General features: G+C 44.2%; 1 protein-coding gene across 4 annotated transcripts in view; it reads right to left on the bottom strand.

Annotated features, from left to right (window-relative positions):
• arhgef25a (Rho guanine nucleotide exchange factor (GEF) 25a) overlaps positions 1-22,430 on the bottom strand; it is a 144,053-nt gene extending 121,623 nt beyond the window's left edge. The window contains exons 1-2 of one of the 4 annotated variants that reach the window (XM_035739246.2): positions 22,124-22,430; positions 9,294-9,456 (exon numbers count right to left, since the gene is read on the bottom strand). In XM_035739246.2, the coding sequence (XP_035595139.1) occupies positions 9,294-9,456; positions 22,124-22,219 (259 nt within the window). In that variant the 5' untranslated portion in view covers positions 22,220-22,430. The remainder of the gene's footprint in view (positions 1-9,293; positions 9,457-22,123) is intronic. The other 3 variants (XM_035739248.2, XM_035739244.2, XM_035739247.2) reach the window with 3 other exon arrangements.
• Positions 22,431-24,102: the final 1,672 nt, after the last annotated feature.

The following is a 24,102-nucleotide window of genomic DNA, read 5'->3' as shown; positions in this document are numbered from 1 at the left end:
CATTAAATGTCATTATGTAGGGCTCATTAAATGTCATTAATGTAGGGCTCATTAAATGTTGTTAATGCGGGGCTCATTAAATGTCATTATGTAGGGCTCATTAAATGTCATTAATGCAGGGCTCATTAAATGTTGTTAATGCAGGGCTCATTAAATGTCATTAATGTAGGGCTCATTAAATGTTGTTAATGCGGGGCTCATTAAATGTCATTATGTAGGGCTCATTAAATGTCATTAATGTAGGGCTCATTAAATGTCATTAATGTAGGGCTCATTAAATGTTGTTAATGCGGGGCTCATTAAATGTCATTATGTAGGGCTCATTAAATGTCATTAATGTAGGGCTCATTAAATGTCATTATGTAGGGCTCATTAAATGTCATTAATGCAGGGCTCATTAAATGTTATTAATGCAGGGCTCATTAAATGTCATTAATGTAGGGCTCATTAAATGTCATTAATGTAGGGCTCATTAAATGTCATTAATGTAGGGCTCATTAAATGTCATTAATGTAGGGCTCATTAAATGTCATTAATGTAGGGCTCATTAAATGTTGTTAATGCAGGGCTCATTAAATGTCATTAATGTAGGGCTCATTAAATGTCATTATGTAGGGCTCATTAAATGTCATTAATGTAGGGCTCATTAAATGTTGTTAATGCAGGGCTCATTAAATGTCATTAATGTAGGGCTCATTAAATGTCATTAATGTAGGGCTCATTAAATGTTGTTAATGCGGGGCTCATTAAATGTATTGAATGCTTTTCAATGGCACTTCTGGGTTTTGGAGGGAAATACCGGGTTTCCCGGGAGAAAAGTGAACCCTACTGGATGTGAAATCAGGCAGAATGCAGTTGGTTATATTCAGATCACGTTCCCTCTCCCCCACCCTTACCCCCCACACATTAAATTCCCTCTCTCTCTCTCTCTCTCTCTCTCTCTCTCTCTCTTTCGTTCTCACACATCACTCTCTCTTTCCCACTCATTCCCCTGTTGAATGCCGTCCAAGAGATGTGCCTTATTATTCACAGATTTCATATTTTACTCTCGCTCTACACTTCCCTCTCTCCCTGCTCCCACCCTTACCCCCTCTCCCTCTACATCTATTCCTGTCACTCTCTCCCTCCCTATCCCAGTTTCTCTCACTACCCTATCTCCCCCTTCCCTCTCTCCATCCCCCCCTCTCTCTCTAGCTCTCTCTCTCTGTCTCTCTCTCTTTCTCTTCTCCCACACCAATTAAGGCAAACTCAAGCACTCATGTGCTCCTGCATTTTCTCTTAGCCTCATGGCAAAATGTGTAGAATAACAGGAAATTATCTTTAAAACAGCAAAAACATTATCTAATCCTCATGGCAAATAATGAAGAATAGCATGAGATGAGAAGCACATTTTTCTCTCTGCCCTATAGCAAAATGTATAGCATTGCAGGAAGGTAGGTGCCCCGGGGCCCCAAATTCATTAGGCCGGCCCTGGGCAAATTGCCACTAGGCAGTAAGTAGTCCCTAGTCTGAGTGTCTCAGGGGGAGGTTATTTCTGTGTTCTGGCCTGTGTGTGTGTGTGTGTGTGTGTGTGTGTGTGTGTGTGTGTGTGTGTGTGTGTGTGTGTGTGTGTGTGTGTGTGTGTGTGTGTGTGTGTGTGTGTGTGTGTGTGTGTGTGTGTGTGTGTGTGTGTGTGTGTGTGTGTGTGTGTGTGTGTAGGGGTGCTGCTCTGTTTACCGACCTGTCTGCCTGTCCTGTTCTTCACCACTGTGTGTGTGTCTGTGTGTATCCTGTGCAACACCGCTGCAGTATGGGGCGGCTCCAGAGAGAAGGGAACAGAGCACAGAGCAGAAACTGGAAGAGAGTAGCACACTCTCTCTCTCACACACGCACACACACACACACACACACACACACACACACACACACACACACACACACACACACACACACACACACACACACACACACACACACACACACACACACACACACACACACACACACACACACACACACACACTGAGTGCACACAGAATACACACACAGAACACACCCACCTGCAGTCGGAGTGCATGTCCATGGTTGTCTGGGGGGAGAAGTGTGTATGTGTGTGTCCTTTTCCATCCCGTGCCTCCCTCGCTGTACAGCTACAACATACACACCACCACATTACAATCAGATTGCCCTATCTATCCCTCCCTGGCAGGATCCATCCACCTCCCACCTCTCAACAGTATCTATCCACCTAACCACTTCTCAACAGTATCCATCCACCTCCCACCTCTCAACAGTATCCATCCACCTCCCACTTCTCACCAGTATCCATCCACCTCCCACCTCTCAACAGTATCCATCCACCTCCCACCTCTCAACAGTATCCATCCACCTCCCACCTCTCAACAGTATCCATCCACCTCCCACCTCTCAACAGTAACCATCCACCTCCCATCTCTCCACAGTATCTATCCACCTCCCACCTCTCAACAGTATCCATCCACCTCCCACCTCTCAACAGTATCCATCCACCTCCCACCTCTCAACAGTATCCATCCACCTCCCACCTCTAAACAGTATCCATCCACCTCCCACCTCTCAATCATGCTGCTTTTTTCCATGGAACCTGCTGTTTGGACCTGAAAACTATCAACAGTCAGATGTGCCCCCTATTCCCTGACCCTGCCTGAATCAAAGGCTTATTTAAGTTATAATGCCCAAGAAGTCGGTGTTTGGAAGATATATTGGCACGGCTGTTGTTAGGCCTGAGACGAAGTCAAGGGCGGGCAAACTGTGCCAATATATCCTCCAAACACCAGCTTCGAGGGCATTATAACTTATATAAGCCTTTAAACAATGGGCTACCAACATATTCAAATAATGGATATGTCAGAGAGACAGACAGGAAAGTTTATACATTTAGTGAAAACTAAATGTTAGTTTAAAAGAAATGTGAAATAATGTCTAGATGCTTTTATAGTGGAGATCAAGTTTATAAATTGCCTGGCTGGGCTGACGAGACAGTGGATTGCGCAGTTCGATGGAACAGAGTGAACACTCCCTCTCTGTGTGTATGTGGAGCTTGGCTGTGTAGTGTACATTCATCCCAGCTGTGTGTGAGTCTGATGAATGTAGCAAGGGCTTAAATCGGAACTATGACATCTCAATGAAGGCGTCAGCACTAGTTTAACACTGTTCAAACGTTCAGCATAACGTTGGCCCCACATGAAGTGTGAAGCACAGGTTGTAAATATTAGACCTAGGCCTATTTGTAGTCTTATAGGCAGCCTTATAATGCATTTGAGCCAATCAGTTGTGTTGTGACAAGGTAGGTGTGGTATTCAGAAGATGGCCCTATTTGGTAAAAGACCAAGTTCATAGTATGGAAAGAACAGCTCAAATAAGCAAAGAGAATTACTTTAAGACATGAAGGTCAGTTAATCCGGAAAATTTCAAGAACTTTCAAAGTTTCTTCAAGTCGCAAAAACCATCAAGCACTATGATTGTAAGGACTGGAGCTGGGAGATGGGAAGCAAGTACAGGGAGTGAATAAATAACCGACATGAAACAAACAAGGACAGTGTCTGGACAGGGAAAACATAACGACTATAATGCTGACACTAGGAACAAACTGAGTAACAGACAGATATAGAGGGGGCAATCAACAAAGTGAAGGAGTCCAGGTGAGTCCAATGAAGTGCTGATGAGCGTAATGATGGTGACAGGTTTGCGTAATGATGGGTCACCTGGCGCCCTCGAGCACCAGAGACAAGGCGTGACAATGATGAAACTGGCTCTCATGAAGACCACCACAGGAAAGGAAGACCCAGAGTTTATTAGGGTTACCAGCCTCAGAAATTGCAACCCAAATAAATGCTTCACGAAGACACATCTCAACATCAGCTGTTCAGAGGAGGCTGCGTGAATCAGGCCTTCATGGTTGAATTGTTGCAAAGAAACCACCACTAAAGGACAGCAATCAGAAGAAGAGACTTGCTTGGGCAAAGAAACAGGAGCAATGGACATTAGACCGGAGGAAATCTATCCTTTAGTCTGATGAGTCCAAATTTGAGATTTTTGGTTCCAACCGCCGTGTGATGTAGAGTGGGGCAAAAAAGTATTTAGTCAGCCACCAATTGTGCAAGTTATCCCACTTAAAAAGATGAGAGAGGCCTGTAATTTTCATCATAGGTACACTTCAACTATGACAGACAAAATGAAGAAGAAAAATACAGAAAATCACATTGTAGGATTTTTAATGAATTTATTTGCAAATTATGGTGGAAAATAAGTATTTGGTCAATAACAAAAGTTTATCTCAATACTTTGTTAGATACCCTTGTTGGCAATGACAGAGGTCAAAAGTTTTCTGTAAGTCTTCACAAGGTTTTCACACACAGTTGCTGGTATTTTGGCCCATTTCTCCATGCAGATCTCCTCTAGAGCAGTGATGTTTTGGGGCTGTTGCTGGGCAACACGGACTTTCAACTCCCTCCAAAGATTTTCTATGGGGTTGAGATCTGGAGACTGGCTAGGCCACTCCAGGACCTTGAAATGCTTCTTACGAAGCCACTCCTTCGTTGCCCGGGCGGTGTGTTTGGGATCATTGTCATGCTGAAAGACCCAGCCACGTTTCATCTTCAATGCCCTTGCTGATGGAAGGAGGTTTTTACTCAAAATCTCACGATACATGGCCCCATTCATTCTTTCCTTTACACGATCAGTCGTCCTGGTCCCTTTTCAGAAAAACAGCCCCAAAGCATGATGTTTCCACCCCCATGCTTCACAGTAGGTATGTTGTTCTTTGGATGCAACTCAGCATTCTTTGTCCTCCAAACATGACGAGTTGAGTTTTTACCAAAAAGTTATATTTTGGTTTCATCTGACCATATGACATTCTCCCAATCTTCTTCTGGATCATCCAAATGCTCTCTCTAGCAAGCCATTAATACAGGTAACGAGTGAAGGACAGAGGAGCCTCTTAAAGAAGAAGGTACAGGTCTGTGAGAGCCAGAAATCTTGCTTGTGAGTAGGTGACCAAATACTTATTTTCCACAAAAATTCATAAAAAATCCTACAATGTGATTTTCTGGATTTTTTTCTCATTTTTTCTGTCATAGTTGAAGTGTACCTATGATGAAAAGTACAGGCCTCTCTCATCTTTTTAAGTGGGAGAACTTGCACAATTGGTGGCTGACTAAATACTTTTTTTGCCCCACTGTATTTGTGAGACGCAGAGTAGGTGAACGGATGATCTTTGCATGTGTGGTTCCAACCGTGAAGCATAGAGAAGGAGGTGTCATGGTGTGGGAGTGCTTTGCTGGTGACACTGTCAGTGATTTATTTAGAATTCAAGGAACACTTAATCAGCATGGCTGCCACAGCATTCTGTAGTGATTTGCCATCCTATCAGGTTTGTGCTTAGTGGGAATGTCATTTGTTTTTCAACCGGACAATGACCCAACACACCTCCAGGCTGTGTAAGGGCTATTTGACCATGAAGGAGAGTGATGGACTGCTGCATCAGATGACCTGGCCTCCACAATCACCTGACCTCAACCCAATTGAGATGGTTTGGGATGAGTTGGACTGCAGAGTCAAGGAAAAGCAGCCAACATGTGCTCAGCATTTTTGGGAACTCCTCCATGACTGTTGGAAAAGCATTCCAGGTGAAGCTGGTTGAGAGAATGGCCCGAGTGTGTAAAGTTTTCATCAAGGCAAAGGGTCGCTACTTTGAAGAATCTCAAATAAAAACTATTTTTTCGATCTGTTTCACACTTTTACGACATGTATTTCAATGTAGAATGTATAAAATAGATACCAAGAGACGACAAGAATACTATTTTACACACTATTCATAGGGGAGAAAAGCAGGAACAATATCGGTGGGATCACCTGTTGTGACTTGGACTGTCAGATTACCCTGCTTGAGGACTGTGAAGTGATTGGTGCATTTCCCCCTCTTCCCCAGTGTACCAAAACCCCTAAGAAACTCCCCATTTGCATTCTATTTGTGCTACTGGTGCCTGTTTTGTTACGGAACTTAATAGAGAAGTCATACACAATGAGTAACGTCAACTTGGCTATTTTCTGTGTATACGCTGTACTGTCAGGGAAATGTTTCACTTTCACTTTGTCCTCAGAAGAAGCGTGACCGTGCATGGCCTTGTGTGGCCTCTCGTTCGACTAATCCCGTCACACAGAACCAAATACTGCATGCGCTTGCTAGCTCAGTCTGCCATGAGAGACGACTGAGAGAAGAACAAACTATTCTCAAAGTAGGCAAAAAGGTGTTTGCTGATGTGTACCGTCACGGCACAACAGACATCATTTTATGTCTACATCCACAGGCTATTCTAGCTGTCTTACTTTGATCTGTTCTGTCCCTTCTGACTCGTCATAATTATGACATTCCATCCAGGGGCATGTTGAAATGTACTGTACTGTAATGTGATGCAGGGCGGCTGAGACTATTACCATAGTATCATATCACCTACCATATTACAAGCAGAGAGGATTACTAAGATGAAAGACAACAGAGGGCCCAGATGTTTCAAGTACTTTGTAGCCCAGAGGCATTTTACTGTTCCACTCTTACAGCAAAAGCCTCCAAACTACCGTTGACAAAATGTCTATTGGTACTGTGGCATGGTAATGTGGCTTGATACTAGTCGGTACGTATTCAATGGCTCTGTAGCCGACATGTTTGTGACAAACCTGGGAAGAGAACAGTAACACGCTGTAACTCTCCAACATAAATTCCGGTACCATTATGCTGTTGTGCAGACTAATATAACGACATAACTAGTTACATATGTCCTATATGTCTTCACTATGTCTGTTCTGCTGGACTTGAGGTTATGGAGTTGCAGTGTGTGTGTGTGTGTGTGTGTGTGTGTGTGTGTGTGTGTGTGTGTGTGTGTGTGTGTGTGTGTGTGTGTGTGTGTGTGTGTGTGTGTGTGTGTGTATGTGTGTGCGTGCGTGTACTTTACCACGGTTACAGGTCAACTTTGAGCACTTTGCCATGATTACCGGTTCACTTCCTCTTCCTGTTGTTGTGGGTTTAAGCATTTGTCCCTGACAAAGACAACATCATAAAACAGGAGAGAGGGGTAGCCCCTAGCCACACGTAAGGACATCCATCAGTCAGCTATCAAACACTGGAGCTGGATGTTTGGGTGGGGGGCAGTGGGGAGGGGAAAGGGAGACCTAGGGATCACGTTGGGTTCACTTTACTTCTCGTGACCCCTTGAGACGGGGGGGATATTACCAAGGGTCCTGGCCTGTGGGAAGAGACTGGAGATGAATTAGACCTTTGAGGAAGTGAGATACAACAGAGGGAGTGGATAGAGAGGAAGACGAACGTTTGAAAAAAGAGGAAGAAAAGACAGGAAGAAGCGGAGCACAGGAGATCAGAGACGAACGGGGATCAGGAAGTGAAATGAAAGGAAGCAGGGAAGAAGAAGAGAAGAAGGAGAGAGTCTCCCCTCTGTCTGCATGTGGTTTAGCTGCTGCTGGCACCGTCCTGTGATTCCTGTGAAGCCACTAGAAGGCATCTTGTTTCTAATGTCTACCAGATGCCCGCTTGGTGATCTCTTCTCCTATCCTCCTGCTTCTCCTGTGCCTCTGTCTGAACCCCACAAAACCAGAGCGCACACACACATGCACGCACCCACGCGCACGCACACACACACACACACACACACACACACACACACACACACACTCACACACACACATTCAGGGCCAATGAGAGCAGGGCTTCCTCTCTTCCTCCTCCTGCACTCCATCCCCACCACAGTCACAGCAAGGGATGGAAACATGACGCTGACCCCTACCATACCAACCAGACCATCATGGCAGCAGCAGTAGTATTTGACATCTTTTCCTGGGGCAAAGGAACCAATGGAATAATCCCAAAAATGCATATAGTCCCGCCCATCTGTCCCACTCCAGACAGGCTCAGGCAAACACTCAAATTTGAACGCAGGCTTGCAATGGACCTGAAAAATACCATAGGAGTGGCACGAACAACAACCACCCAGCTCGACCACCACTCCATTCATGGATTATGAACGATGCATTTCAGCACTCTGGCTCTCCTGTGGGAGGCCTGGGCTAAGATAATACTTGGCTGCATTTGGCCATTACAGATAAACATTGCCGACAGCTTCCTCCTCTGTCTGTCTCACACGCACGCACACACACGGTACGCATGCACGCACACATACACACGAACAAACGTCATGCTCTGCTCTGCACACCAGTTAGCGGTTTGGTTTGATTTGGTTTCAGCCAACACAGTACACACTCTACTCTACCACTACCCCCCCGATCCCCCATCCAGCTACAAAGCTCCTTTTGTTTGGTTGCACTCAAGGAAAATGGGAACGCACGCAAACCTTTTCAGAGCTAAATCAACCAAGAATGGCTGTCTGTAATCAATAGTAGGGTTTTCCCTTAACATTTTGCATCCATTTTCCCCATCTGGAAACGGTTGGCCATGCAGCCTCCCCACGCCAGCCTCCCTACTCTGACACACAAACACACTCACACGTACGCAAGCATGCCCACAAACTGATCCCAGTTTTCCTACACGGTACATTAACGGGGATAACTGGGCCCTGATCCTCCCATTGGTCAGATTAGGTCCTATATCGTCCTATCAGTGCTAACAGTGCAGATACAGGGAGGTGGTTCATTACCGGCTAACCCCCAAGCTTCAGGAAGCTTACGGTGACTCCCATCTGATAACACACCTGCTCATATTATCTCACATGACTGGTCAGATAAGTGTCTATTTTAGGTACAGCTGAACACATATGCCTACAAGCAGGGACGTAATGGAGGGTAAACACACATGAACGTAGTACAAGACATTGCGTTCAAGACAAGTGGGTGGTAGAAATGAAGTCCTAAGAATATTTGAGTATTTGTCAACAGGCCAGGTGTCATTTACGAGGTGATTGAGTATTCGACCAAGTTGCTTTTTAATGTCACTGAAAGGACACCTGAAACCCTGCCATCATGGATACTGGAACAAGCAGCAGACCGGAACATGGATATTTATATTCCAGGTGGGACAAACCAGACAGGTTAGGTGAGGCCCTGTTTCGACTGGCACGCGAGGGTTTGTGGACACACACACACAGGCTGTGTGTGGATACAGACTGATAGTCGTAGACAATGGACAGATGAAGTGTTTCAGGTCGTCAAGGCAAAAGGTGGCAATGGAGTAGAGTTAGGTACCCAAACAATTCTTTACAGAAACATTTCAACAAGACAAGGATGGAAAGGTGTGGTGTTTCAGGTCTCACCTGCTCTGTCTCTTCCTCCTCTCCTCTCCAGGTGGTCTTGTGTGGGGGACCCCTGCTCCCAGTCCTCTAGCCCAGCTGGGTCCAAGTGTCGTGGGCCTCCTGCCCCCTTCTTCTCCTCCTGGCTCACCGGGGGCTCTGTTGCTGCGTCATTGTTCTCTGCGGGCTGGACAGAGAGAAACACGGTCACGGGGATCCCTCCTAAAGGAGAGTCAACAACTAGCCATCTCCTATGATCCTCGTCACGTCAAAATGTAACAACCATCATAAGGGTTGGCTACAACAGCACAAACCGATCTGGGACAAAGCTGGAAAATATTTGTAAGAGAAAACATGAAGTCACATATCCTCCGCATTCCATCCTGAACTGTAATGCTCTTTCCAAGGAAAGTTTATCACTTGATGATCAACAATGGTACGACTGTACCATTAAAACACATGTCCTTAGTACTCAAACCTTGAACCTGGGGGAAGTATTTTGTAAGCCAGGAGGCTAAGGGTCATTCTTATTGTTCCCGGCAAAGTGGATTGGTCAATAATGGAGAGGGAAGCAGGGAATTATCACTCCTCTTCGGATAGAGAGGAGGAGAGAGAGGGAAGAGAGAGGGACGAGGGTTAGAGAGCGAGGGGGTGAGAGACAGAGAAGGAGAAAAAGAGAGGAAAAGAGAGAGAGAGATCATAATCAGTCAGTCACTACACCCGAGAGAATGGAAGAGAGAGAGAGAGAGAGAGAGAGAGAGAGAGAGAGAGAGAGAGAGAGAGAGAGAGAGAGAGAGAGAGAGAGAGAGAGAGAGAGAGAGAGAGAGAGAGAGAGAGAGAGAGAGAGAGAGAGAGAGAGGGAGAGAGAGAGAGAGAGAGAGAGAGAGAGAGAGAGAGAGAGAGGGAGAGAGGGAGAGAGGGAGAGAGAGAGAGAGAGAGAGAGAGAGAGAGAGAGAGGGAGAGAGAGAGAGAGACAGACAGACAGAGAGAGAGAGAGAGAGAGAGAGAGAGAGAGAGAGAGAGAGAGAGAGAGAGACAGAGACAGAGAGAGAGAGAGAGAGAGAGGGAGAGAGAGAGAGAGAGAGAGAGAGAGAGAGAGAGGGGAAGAGACAGAGAGACAGAGACAGAGACAGAGAGAGAGAGAGAGAGAGAGAGAGAGAGAGAGAGAGAGAGAGAGAGAGAGAGAGAGAGAGAGAGAGAGACAGAGAGAGAGAGAGAGAGAGAGGGAGAGAGAGAGAGAGAGAGAGAGAGAGAGAGAGAGGGGAAGAGACAGAGAGACAGAGACAGAGAGAGAGAGAGAGAGGGAGAGAGAGAGAGAGAGAGAGAGAGAGACAGAGACAGAGAGAGAGAGAGAGAGAGGAGAGAGAGAGAGAGAGAGAGAGAGAGAGAGAGAGAGAGAGAGAGAGAGAGAGAGAGAGATCATAATCACTGATGTTCTAGTTTTTATTACTATCTCCAGGGGAGGAAATAATTCATCTAAATAGATAGATAGTCACTTTGCTTTCAGACAGGAAGCAACTGGTCTCTGCAGTCCCTGTTGCCTTCTGCTCTGCTTACAATGTGATGAAGGCAGCCTGTTGTCCATATCTTGGTTGTAATTAAATGTGTGGCATTGGAGTAACAGTGTGCTGCTATTTCCTTTTCATTTCAGCCTGCTAAATATCTGTCTTGTTAGCAAGACTACAGTATTTCAGGACTTCAGTTCCACCCTCATAAAACAGTACTTGATAAAACTGTTGGAAAAAAGCTAACTCTTTTAGCAAGTGTCCACTCCATTCGGCGTGTTACTACATCTGGAATTACTTTATCAAGAAGAGATCTAGTTCAAATGTAGCTAATTGGAGTAAGTGACGTCAACTGCAAACAGTTGCTTTTAAAGATATTCGGTTAACAATCTTAGTTGGTCTTTGAGGGCTTAAGTAGGTGGATAATGATTCTGGTTTTCAAAATAAAGTTGAAACCATCAATAAATCCCATTCCTTCCCAGCTAACAATAAACGTTCCCAGTACTTTAGAGAACGTTCTCTTGAGAGTCTCATTAGGTCATTTACTACTGTTTTCATAGGAATGATCCCGTGATTAAGGATGACATCCTCTTCTGCAAACCACAGGAAACCAGGACAACGGGAGAGGATCATTTAAAAGTACTGGATAGCTTTATGACATCAAATGGACTTTGGTGGTCAAGATGTGTTGGTATCTGTACTGACCACGCAAAAGCCATGACAGGGAGACATAGTGGAGTGGTAACGCGCATGCAAGCAGTTGCTCCCGACGCCACTTGGGTACACTGCAGCATCCACCAAGAGGCTCTTGCGGCCAAGGGAATGCCTGACAGCTTGAAAGACGTCTTCGTTAAAAGGGTTAACTTTGTTAAAGCAAGGCCCCTGAACTCTTGTGTATTTTCTGCACTATGCAATGATATGGGCAGCAACCATGTAACGCTTTTACAACATACAGAAGTGCGCTGGTTATCAAGGGGCAAAGTATTGACACATTTTTTTATTTATTGAGAGACGAGCTTAAAGTTTTCTTTACTGACCATAATTTTCACTTGTCTGACCGCTTGCATGATGAAGAGTTTCTCACACGACTGGCCTATCTGGATGATGTTTTTTCTCGCCTGAATTATCTGAATCTAGGATTACAGGGACTCTACGCAACTATATTCAATGTGCTGGACAAAATTGAGGCTACGATTAATGTCACGCCTTGGTCTTAGTATTTTGTGTTTTCTTTATTTATTTGGTCAGGCCAGGGTGTGACATGGGTTATTGTGGTGTGTTTTTTGTCTTGGGGTTTTGTGGGGCGTCGATGTAGTCTATGGCTGCCTGAGGCGGTTCTCAATCAGAGTCAGGTGATTATCGTTGTCTCTGATTGGGAGCCATATTTAGGCAGCCATATTCTGTGAGTGTTTCGTGGGTGATTGTTCCTGTCTTTGTGTTTGCACCAGATAGGGCTGTTTCGGTTTTTCACTTTTCATTATTTTGTAGTTTCCGCTTGTATTGTTTTTTCCTTCATTAAAATTATATCATGAATCATCATCACGCTGCATTTTGGTCCGATCCTTGTTCTACCTCTTCGTCAGAGGAGGAGATAGAAGAGAGCCGTTACAATTAAGAAGTTGGAGCTCTTCTCGGTCTGCATTACCAAGGACAACACACAGGTCTTTCCATCATTTTACGATTCTTTGTGTGCAAATGAACTCAAGCTTACGGACTATGTCAAATGTGATAAAGCGAAACACCTGAGTGAGTTGGGAGCGCAATTACGCAGGTACTTTCCCGAAACGGATGACAAAAACAACTGGATTAGTTATCCCTTTCATGCCCTGCCTCCAGTCCACTTACTGATATCTTTAACAAGAGAGACTCATCGACATTGCAACAAGTGGTTCAGTGAAAGCCACTGCCAGATTTCTGGACTGGGCTGAGCTCAGAGTTTCCTGCCTTGGGAAGTTGTGGGTAGTTGTCTTCCTTAATGCATGTATAGCCTTACGGAGCTTCACATTTGTTTTGTTGTTTATTGTTTTGTTGGCGACATTGCAAAATAAAGGAAAATGTACGCTCACCACGCTGCACCTTGGTCCTGTCATTTTGACGAGCGTGACAGCATCCTTTCAAGCACACCCTTCTCGTTGACCTGTGGTGAGTTATTCACAATTTTCGATGAACAAATAAGGTTCTATATGTAAGATGGTTAAATAAAGGAGCAAAATGGTTGATTATTATTGTATTATTATATGTGCCCTGGTCCTACGAGCTGTGTTGTGACAAAAACTCACACTCATTCTTATGTTTAATAAATGTATCGTATAGTGTGTGTATGGCAGGCTTACAATGATGGCAGAAAATAAAATGTTAAAGTACGCTGACCATGGTGCTAGAGGGGGTACACAGATGGAGGTTGAATGTTTGAAGGGGTACGGGATGATGAAAGTTCGGGAACCACTGAGCTAGACAAGTATCATAGGAACGTTGCAAGAACATTCATATGTCCGGGTTTCTGCGGGTTAGGAGAAAATCCCATCAGACATACGCAGAACACGGTTGCCATGTTCTCAAAACACATGTATTTAATTGCATGTGTTTTCAGAATTACATTATTAATGTTCTTAGAAACATTCGATGAGAACGTTGCTCGGACATTCATGTGTCCAGTGTTCTATGGGTTGGGAGAATAAACCATCAAAATCAAATCAAATGTTATTAGTCACATGCGTCGAATACAACAGGTGTAGACCTTACCGTGAAATGCTTACTTACAAGCCCTTAACCAACAATGCAGTTCAAGAAATGGAGTTAAGAAAATATTTACGCATTTCTCTCTGTAGCGCCTTACGGTCAGATGCCGAGCAGTTGCCATACCAGGCGGTGATGCAACCGGTCAGGATGCACTCGATGGTGCAGCTGTAGAACTTTTTAAGGATCTGGCGACCCATGCCAAATCTTTTCAGTCTCCTGAGTGGTAAAACGTGTTGTCATGCCCTCTTCACAACTGTCCTGTTGTGTTTGGATCATGATAGTTTGTTGGTGATGTGGACACCAAGGAACATGAAACTCTCGACCCGCTCCACTTCACTCCCCTCGATGTTAACGGAGGGCGTGTTCAGCCCCCCTTCTCCTATAGTCCACGATCAGGTCCTTTTGTCTTGCTCACATTGAGGTAGAGGTTGTTGTCCTCTGTCACGACTTCCGCCGATGTTGGTTCCTCTCCTTGTTCGGGCGGCGTTCGACGGTCGGTGTCGCCGGTCTTCTAGCCATCATTGATCCACTTTTCATTTTCCATTTGTTTTGTCTTGTCTTCCCACACACCTGGTTTCAATACCATCATTACATGTTGTGTATTTAACCCTCTGTTCCCCCCCCATGTCCTTGTCCGGAATTGTTTATTGTAAGTGCTTGTGCACGTTATGTCTGGTGTGCGACGGGTTTTGTACCCCTTGTATTTGATTGTTTTGTTTACGGTGATTTTTATTATTAAACTGTGCCGTTGTAACACAGTTTTTGCTCCTGCGCCTCCAGTATGCACCCCTTACATCCTCAAATATAAAATATATTTTGATTCGTTTTTTTGGTTACTACATGATTCCGTATGTGTTATTTCATAGTTTTGATGTCTTCACTATTATTCTACAATGTAGAAAATAGTTTTTAAAAAAGTAAAACCCTGAAATGAGTAGGTGTGGAGTTGAAACTCTGTGTTGTGTATTGGTTTGGTATAACTGACATAATAATTGCTTAAATGGCAAATGTGAGACAGTTCAGACATGCTACTGTAAATAGACACATTTCTGATATTCTGAGAATATGGCAACCATGTTCTGGGTAGATTTCCATCAGAAGCAACACTACCGCCAGGGCCATGTTTCCACAACAAATTAGGAATGTTAAAGAACAGAAATGCACGAGACCTGATGCGATTCCTTACCAGAGACACGTTTTTTCCACATGGCAATATGTGGTGTGGATTTCAAAAGAATTCTCAGATATCTAGAATTCTTACTACCGATTCCCACCTTTCAATGGGGAAATCGGACAAAAATCAAACAAGTTGGGAACTTTAAAAAAGATGATGTGTTTCAATATGAACCTCGCCACATGGCCTATCGTTCATTGATGATGTGTTTCAATATGAACCTCGCCACATGGCCTATCGTTCATTGATGATGTGTTTCAATATGAACCTCGCCACATGGCCTATCGTTCATTGATGATGTGTTTCAATATGAACCTCGCCACATGGCCTATCGTTCATTGTAGTACTGCATTAAAATGCAATTAAAATGCAAACAATACAGTTGTATCTGTTGCCAAGTAATGACATTAACACGTATTGCTGAGAATCTGAGAATAGTGCCCTTGCACATCTTGGACTCAGAGCACCAGCATCAATGATGAACACCCTAACCACAGTCCCGATAAGAGATATTTCTAGGGCATGTGCTTATTGGGCCAGTATAGTTAGGCCCTGGCCAGAAGAAATCTTAACCCCTCCTCCGTAGGCACTTATATAGATCTGAAACTACTTGATATGTGTAATCAATAGGGTGAATTGCCTTTGAAGTAAATCTCAGCTCTGTTAAAAGTACATTTTAAAAAACTGTTCTTGATCATAGTGATTCAGGAGTACAATTAAAACATTATGCCCCACCAACATTAGACAACCATAAAGAAAGACCTTAACCTGTTGAATTCAGTCAAGAAAATCAATGATGAGAGAATATTCAAATTCACTGATAACTGACAGATACATGGTGGCGTAGCAGGAAGATCTGACTGCTGTAGAACCAGAAGGTTGTGACTTCAAATCCTAGTGGAGTACATGCTCCTGAGTGGTGCAGAAGTCTAAGGTGCAGCATCTCAGTGCAAGAAGCGTCACTACGGAACCTGTTTCGAATCCAGGCTAAATCACATCTGGCTGTGAATGGTCCCGTAGGGTGGCACAGAATTGGCGCAGCTTCGTCTGGGTTTGGCTGTGGTAGGCTGTCATTGTAAATAAGAATTTGTTCTTAACTGACTTATTTAAAAAATATTGAATAATAATTACTGTATAAATGAACATGAAAAATGTAATCATGTGTGTTAAATATTTAAGTTGAAGACACTGTATGTTAAAAGTACATGGTGTGGGTATCCCTTGCCAACAGACAATATTCTCAGAAAACTGGACACAGGAATGTTCTCGCTACGTTCCCATGAAACGTGTCGAGAACCTTAATATCTTACATTCGGACAACATGGCAACCGTGTTCTGTGTATGTTCGATGTGACGTTGATGGAATATTGTCCTAACCCTCAGAAAACTGGACACATGAATGTTCTTCCAACGAAAACACTAGAATGGCAATGCATTTCTAGTCCAACGAGTAGGTGGCGCAGGACATACTGCTGACCCCGGACCAGATCCCAAACCCGAAAGCGAGCATCCTGACAAAACTACATCGGTGAGTAAATAGCAGGTTTCCTAGCTGTTTTTTTCTATACGTCGGCAGGATCGATCCGCAGCCTCGGAGAAGCTCAAGGTGTGTCTCTTTGTTAACAACTATCAAGGCACAAGGCGAGACCCAGATGCAGACACAGGAGGAAGATGGTTGGAGTCTTACAATGTATAATAATCCAAAGGGGTTTGCAAGAGAATGGTTGTGGACAGGCAAAAAGGTCAAAACCAGATCAGAGTCCCGGAGGTACAGAGTGGCAGACCGGCTCGTGGTAACGACAGGCAGGATGGTCAGGCAGGCGGGTAAAGAATCCAGAAACAGGGAAAGGTCAAAACCGGGAGGACTAGAAAAAGGAGTGCGGGAAAAAACACGCTGGTTGACTTGACTAAACATAAAAGACGAACTTGCAAAGAGAGATAGGAAACACAGGGATATATACACTGGGGGAAATAAGCAACACCTGGAGGGGGTGGAGACAATCACAGGAACAGGTGAAACAGATCAGGGCGTGACAACAACAGCTGGTGCGCGATCTCTAATATTAAGGAAGTCTCGAGGTTCTGCTCGCCTGAGTTAGAATACCTGATAATCTGTAAACCATACTATTTACCAAGAGTTTTCATCTATATTTTTCATAGCTGTCTATTTACCACCACAAACTGATGCTGGCACAAAGACCGCACTCAACGAGCTGTATAGGGCCATAAGCAAACAAGTAAATGTTATTTCAGAGGCGGGGCTCCTGGTGGCCGGTGATTTAATGAAGGGATACTGAAATCCATTTTACCTCATTTCTACCAGCATGTCACCTGTCACACATGAAGTACCAGTGACGCGATCAATACGGAAGTGGTCCGATGAAGAGGATGTTAAACTACAGGACTGTTTCGCTAGCACAGACTGGAATATATTCCAGGATTCATCCGATGGCATTGAGGAGTTTACCACATCAGTCACCGGCTTCATTAATAGGGAAAGGGGGATACCTAGTTAGTTGTACAGCTGAATGCCTTCAACTGAAATATGTCTTCCGCATTTAACCCAACCCCACTGAATCAGAGTGGTGCGGGGGGCTGCCTTAATCGACACCCATGTCTTCGGTGCCCGGTGAACAGTGGGTTAACTGCCTTGCTCAGTGGTAGAACAACAGATCTTTACCTTTACCTTGGGATTCAATTCAGCAACATTTTGGTTACTGGTCCAACGCTCTAACCACTAGGCTACCTGCCGCGCCTCCATAAGTTCATCGACAACATCGTCACCACAGAGACTGTACGTACATATCCCAACCAGAAGCCATGGATTACAGGCAACATCCACATTGAGCTAAATGCTAGGGCATTGAGAGCATCTTGACTGGCTTCACCACTGCTTGGTAATGGCAACTGCTTGGCATGGCAACAAGCTCTATACCAGCTCGGAGTCAACTCAAGTGGGAAACTAGTGACGTTGCTGATAGTGTGTTTGCGAGATGCGGGACAAAGGCAATTTTAAAACCATCGCACCGCTCCTGATGTGTTTACAGACATCCCCAATCAAACAAAAACATACTCTCTGAGAATGAGTGCACAGCTGGCAAATAGTTGCTTATACTATTAATATCAGTCCATCAGGTGGCTAGCTGCCAGCAGAGACATCTATTGCAGTAACATTGAGCTTTGGCTAGTATTACTTAGCCAGCTAGAAGCTAACATTAAATGGAGCCTACCTCAGTCAGAGCAAACAAAATAGGCTCATAATAATGTTGCTTTACAGAGAGTAGGCTACTGAGACAGACAGAGGTGTGGTGCTCAGTGGTGAGACGGAGGTAGTCTGCAATGCATGCAGGAGGAAGCAGAGGAGACAGGGAGAGAGAGTGGAAGCAAGCAGCGAGAGAGGTTAGTTACCAAACTTTGGGTCGAGGCCCCATGTGGGGTCCTCTGAGAAAATCTGTACTAATCTTATCAAACAACTTAATAAGATATGTTTCAATATGAACATCTCCACATGGCCTATCTTTCCTTATAGTCCGACTTTAAAATGGAATCAAAATGGAAACAATACATTTCTAAAAAATATCATATGTTATATCGGTGGTTGTTCATCTTAGTTTACCCATAACCCCCTTCTTCTTTTTTTACCGAAACATCACTGATATTCATACAGAATGGTGAGTAATATTCTAACAATGAATGTGAATGTGATATGATCATCTGTGTGCTCCATTGATGTCTGTTTGTGTGGGTCTTGAGTAGGACTGCCTAGGAATACAAATGTGAACGCTGTGTCATTTGAGAAAATGAGGTCTATGTGAAGGGCCGGTAGACTTCATGCAATGCGTCATTAAAACTGACTGAACAGTCGCTGATGCTACATGTCAGTGTGAATCATTTCTAATATAACATTACACTGTATACTAATAGGCTGTGTGATTGTAGATCGGCTGAGGTGAATGAACCTACAGCAGCCAAGGCTGGGGTCATTTCTGCTTGTATAGAAATGCAGTAAATGAGTTTCAACTTTTCAAAAACTCATAAATTTCATTTTTTCCCCCAAAGAGAATTAACAGCATTCTCCAGCAAGGTAAATGAGCTAGGTAAATGACTAATCCATTTGGAGAAGGGGATTGTAAATACACGTAGCAATTGTTGAAGATGATTTTTCCTTCCACAGTGAAACAGGACATCATTCTCATAATCTGCGTGGATGAAATTTGGAGACCCAAGTTATTGGCTTCAGTAGGGCTGACCCTGACGAGTTGATGCATGCGTATAATAATGTTTTAATTATATGCCTGGGTTTATCTACGTTTCATTGTATAATTTGTATCATGTTAAATATTAACCACTATCCGGATCCACGTCAGTAATGCCGACATAGATTTATTTTAGCGTCATTCCATTTCGTTGATCTTTCTTTCCTCTGTCACAACCATGTAAATTGCTCCTGAGGGTTGCTAGCAATAGTGGATCACATTAGGCTAAGGTTGTGTAATAATTTGGGACATGTAGCCTATCATTATGGAACTCAGACCGCACGTAGCAGGTTAAACCTGGAGACTGGAGCACTGGAGCCTGGAGCACGGTTTACAAGGACTGGACCGTTGTCATACAGTTCCATGGTTAGTGAGAATTAGGGTGGATTTATAGGACTATAGTTCAACCCCTATTATACACTTATTTCCTCCTTCCAATATCTTATGGATTTAACTTGAATATGACAACTTTCAGGATGAATCAAACCAGTGTATTTTGTATTCATCAATATTTCGTGTGTAAAGGCTCTCCAAACTGTTTTTTAATATATTTGATTCATTCTTACTTTTCTAACCCCCAAAAATCGGATTATTTTTCAATCTACCAGTTGGTGCTGAAATGGAAAAGAATATGCGTAGATGGCTTTCTGTCATTGATCCCTAGATTCTGACCCCGTTCCCTCCATGTAATCTATTGAGTCTGTCAACAAACTTCTAATTAAAGGTACACCATATTTAAAGGGATGGCTTAAGATAAATGTACTGAATTACATTTATTCAGAGCGCGCGAAGTAGCCACACCTGCACAGCGCGTTATGCGACTGAAAAGGGTACATCTGAATGCCGAATACTGAGAAGTGCATATAAAGGCATGTGTAAGAAGGGCTTAAATTCTTAAATAGGGACCGGGCCCATACAGTATAAACTTGGTACTGGTACCCCATGTATATAGCCAATTTATTATTGCTCATTAAGTATTCAGTATTAATTTTATTATTACGTGTTATTATTTTTCTATTATTTCTCTATTTTATTTCTCTGCATTGTTGGGAAGGACACATAAGAACGCATTTCACTGTTTACGAAGCATGTGACGAATAAGATTTGATTTGATTTCTTGCAACGTCCCATAAAACGCATCTAGAACAGTAATATTTTATATTCTGAGAACATTCTAGACACTTTCTAGATAAGTTCCGCTTGACATTAAGGGAATGTTCTGCTAACACTAACAACAAAACAAGGAAAAAAGGTTATAAGGATTCCGCTAGCATAGATAGAACGTTCCCCTAACTAACTGGACACTCAAACAGGAGAACATTATGGGTAACATTACAAAAACGTTCTCTCTCCCTAGAATTGTTAGCTGGGTTAGTTGATTCTCAATGCTGGAAACTCTGAACTTCTAATGAGCTTCTGAGCTTTGAATCTTCTATTTTTATTTATCGTGTCACGACTTCCGCCGAAGTTGGTGCCTCTCCTTGTTTGGGCGGCGTTCGGCGGTCGTCACCACCGGCTTTCTAGCTGCCACCGGTCTACGTTTCTTTTTCCATTTGTTTTGTCTTGATTGTACACACCTGGTTCCCATTACGTTATAATTTATTCCCTATTTAACCCTCTAGTTCCCACATGGTTTTGTTCATGTTTGTTCTTTGTTTAGTGTTCAAGACTTCTGTGAGATGGTGTGTTTTCCCTTCGTGGAAATGTTGTTGTTTCTTTTCGAGTAAAGTATGTCTTTTACTCAGTTCTGTGTCCTGCGCCTGACCACGTCCTAACCGCTGCACATTGACACATGACATATCGTGTCTGATACTGCACTGTAACACACCGTTTTGATTTAATTTAGCATCTGACTGGCTTCCATGTAAAGGCCTACAGCAGTTGTGTGTTTATAAAAAAGTCATGAGAGAGAGAGGGGAGAGAGGGGGAGGGAGGTAGAGTGGGAGAGAGAAATATAAAGGGGGAGAGGGAAGGAGGGAAAGAGTGAGGGGGAGAGAGAAGGAGCGAGAGATGGAGGAAGGGAGGGTGAGACAGAGAGGCAGTGAGGGTAAGAGAGAGAGAGAGAGACAGGGAGAGAGAGGGAAGCCTTAGTTAGAATCTCATGAGTTTGTTTAAGGGGAGATGTCTTAATCAGTACTACTCCAATTCCTGTGGCTGAGACACATCCAAGATTCCTCCCAACCACTGAAGAGAGACAACCAGGCACACACACACACTCTCACGTATCCTACTTGCTCTCTCTACCTATTACTCTGTCTATCTCTGTTAATCTTCCTGTCTCTCTATCGCTCTTTCTCTCCCCGTCTCTCACTCTTGAACTCTCTCTCCCACTCTTTCTTTATCACTCCCTCCCTCTCGGTGTCTTTCTCTGTCCCTTTCTGTCCTTACTGCCCGTCTGTTTGTGTGACTTGCCTTAAGCAAGAGTTATCCTTAAGAGTCAAGCTATCAAAAAATGTGTTAAAGTCCAAATGTAGCTTGGTGTTCCTGTTGAGAATGTTATTGATGTCAATGACTGATCGGATTATAATGGGTTACACACACACACACACACACACACACACTCACATGTTTGTTAACAGTCCATCTGAGGAGTGTCTGACCTATTGTCTTTAACAGATGAGGGTTAAGGGTCATGCCAATATGCGCACACACGTGCGTGTGCACATACACACATATACACACACACACACACACAATCTCATCTGTGGAATGTGTTTGCATTGTAAACAGTCCATCTGATGTTGTCTGACCTAATCTCTATAACAGACGAGGGTTAAGGGTCATGCCATTAGAGTACTGGAAACTCTGGACAGTTCAAAGACGCTAGTATTGCGAAAAATAAAGTCTGCACTATTGTCTCCATTCACACATATGAACAGGGGTTTCATGTTCCTGATATGAAATCAGTTAGGTCATTAACTTTACTGTCTTTGATTAACTTGTATGACCTATTTGGTCGTTTTAATCTACAACAGAGATTTCCAAAACCATAAGAAACAAATAACCTGTTATAATTGCACTGGCCTACAACACACGTTTCTGGACTACAATCCATTTCTATTCGAGCTTATCTCTAGGACGCACCAAAGAAGTGCTGAATGTGAAGAGAATATCGCCAACCCAATAAAACAACGCCAATTAACAACACTGCCACCAACCAAAACTTGATATGTCACTCACCCACTGTTGATTGGGCAATGCCAAGGAAGTCAGCATGTCAGCCATAGCACCCAGCATCTGGTCTGTCCGCCCCTGGTTCTTCTGAAGCGCCTTCATTCTTCCCTCAAAAACCTCTCCTTTTCTACTTTGCTCTCTCTCCTTCTTCCTTTCTCACTTTCTCCTCCTGTAAGTCCTCCCTCTGTTTGTTGTTGCCGTTCTTCCTTTCCTCAGTTCACCACGGTTGTTCCTCCTCCTCCTTTCCTCCACAGTCTGTCACTCCTCCTCTCCCTGTTTCTCTCCCCCTCCTCTCCACTGTTCCTTCTCTCTGTCTGTTCCCTCCTTCACCTCTCCTCCTACAAAGCACGGTGCCAGAGTTTAGAGCCGCTGCCTAGTCTCGTCCTGGCCTGGTCTGAGCCACAGGAACTCACACGCACACACACACGTACACACACAGACACACACACACACACACACACACACACACACACACACACACACACACACACACACACACACACACACACACACACACACACACACACACACACACACACACACACACACACACACACACACACACACACACACACACACACACACACACACACACACACACAACAAACACACTCACTCAGACACACACACCACACATGCACCTACACACACTGAGCGTGAGTCAGAGGATCTCGCATACACGTAAACAATTACATTTTGAATAGGAGAACATGTTGTTGTCTGGAGCGTGCCTGGCTGGAACACTCACACACGCACAAAACACACACGCTGCCTGGGACTAAGAGTGTGCCCAGGCTTGCTGGGATGAGCGCAGTCCTGTCCTCACACACACAAACACACATACACACACACAGGTGGTGGCTCACAGTGTCTCTTCTTCAGGTCACCTAGTCCCCTCTATACAGGGTTCCCTCTGGATGAAAATACCATCCTTCCCTTTTTTCCCCCCTCTATTCAGTAGATCCTTCACTCTCTCCCTTTTCCTTTGCCAAATGGATCCCTTCCTCTTTTCCTCTCCCAAGTGGCTTTTTCCTCTGTTCAGTAGATCCCCCTCTCTTTTATTCTGTCCAGAAAATCTCTCTTTCCGCCTTCCTCCTCTGGTTAATTCAGTGGACAGGGAGTGTACTGTTAGGTCCACGCTGAGATGTACTGCCTTGGGGCATTCTCTTTTTACCTTCTTCTTTTACCTCAACATTCTCCTGCCTTGTTGTCATTGGCTGTCCATGGCTGTCATTGTCTCTCCCCTCTCATCATTGCCTTCCTCCACCCCACTTCCTAGAGTCCCCCACTTCCCCTAACTACTTCAATCCCTCGTTTCCTAGATCTCTCTCCCCTCCCTCTCTTCTCTCAGTTTCTCTACTGCTCCTGACAGTCTAACTCTCTTCGTCCCCATGGCCCTCTCTCTCTCTCTCTCTTTATCTCTCCCCTTGTCTGAGGGTGTGACACATGGTCTGGGTGAACTGTAAAGGGTCAGGACAGGCCCAAATAAGGACTGCAGCACACTGCCCCTCAGTGCAGGATGCCTCCATTTAGATTACGCAGTCACTGATTATACAGTAACAGTGGACTCACTCTGCAGACTGCAGGCACACACACACACACACACACACACACACACACACACACACACACACACACACACACACACACACACACACACACACACACACACACACACACACACACACACACACACACACACACACACACACACACACACACACACACACACACACACACACACACACACACACACACACACACACTCAAGTACTTAGTCAACCCCAGATGTGTTCTCAGATAAGTGATTCACAGGCAGGGAGAAGCAGTAGCCTAGCGTTGTTGCTATTCTGCAGTGAGAGATTGGCCTGATAAGTGCTTGGTGATGGTGTATTTACACTCACCGGGTGTGATGGAAACGGCCTAGTTTCAAGTTTTATAAGTCGTATGTGCAGGATACACACGGAACACACCGTCCGACAAAA

This window comes from Oncorhynchus keta, chromosome 27, assembly GCF_023373465.1.
Source record: "Oncorhynchus keta strain PuntledgeMale-10-30-2019 chromosome 27, Oket_V2, whole genome shotgun sequence".
Taxonomy (NCBI): Eukaryota; Metazoa; Chordata; class Actinopteri; order Salmoniformes; family Salmonidae; genus Oncorhynchus; species Oncorhynchus keta.
The sequence above is the reverse complement of the archived record's forward strand: the minus strand, read 5'-3'. Positions and strand labels throughout refer to the sequence as shown.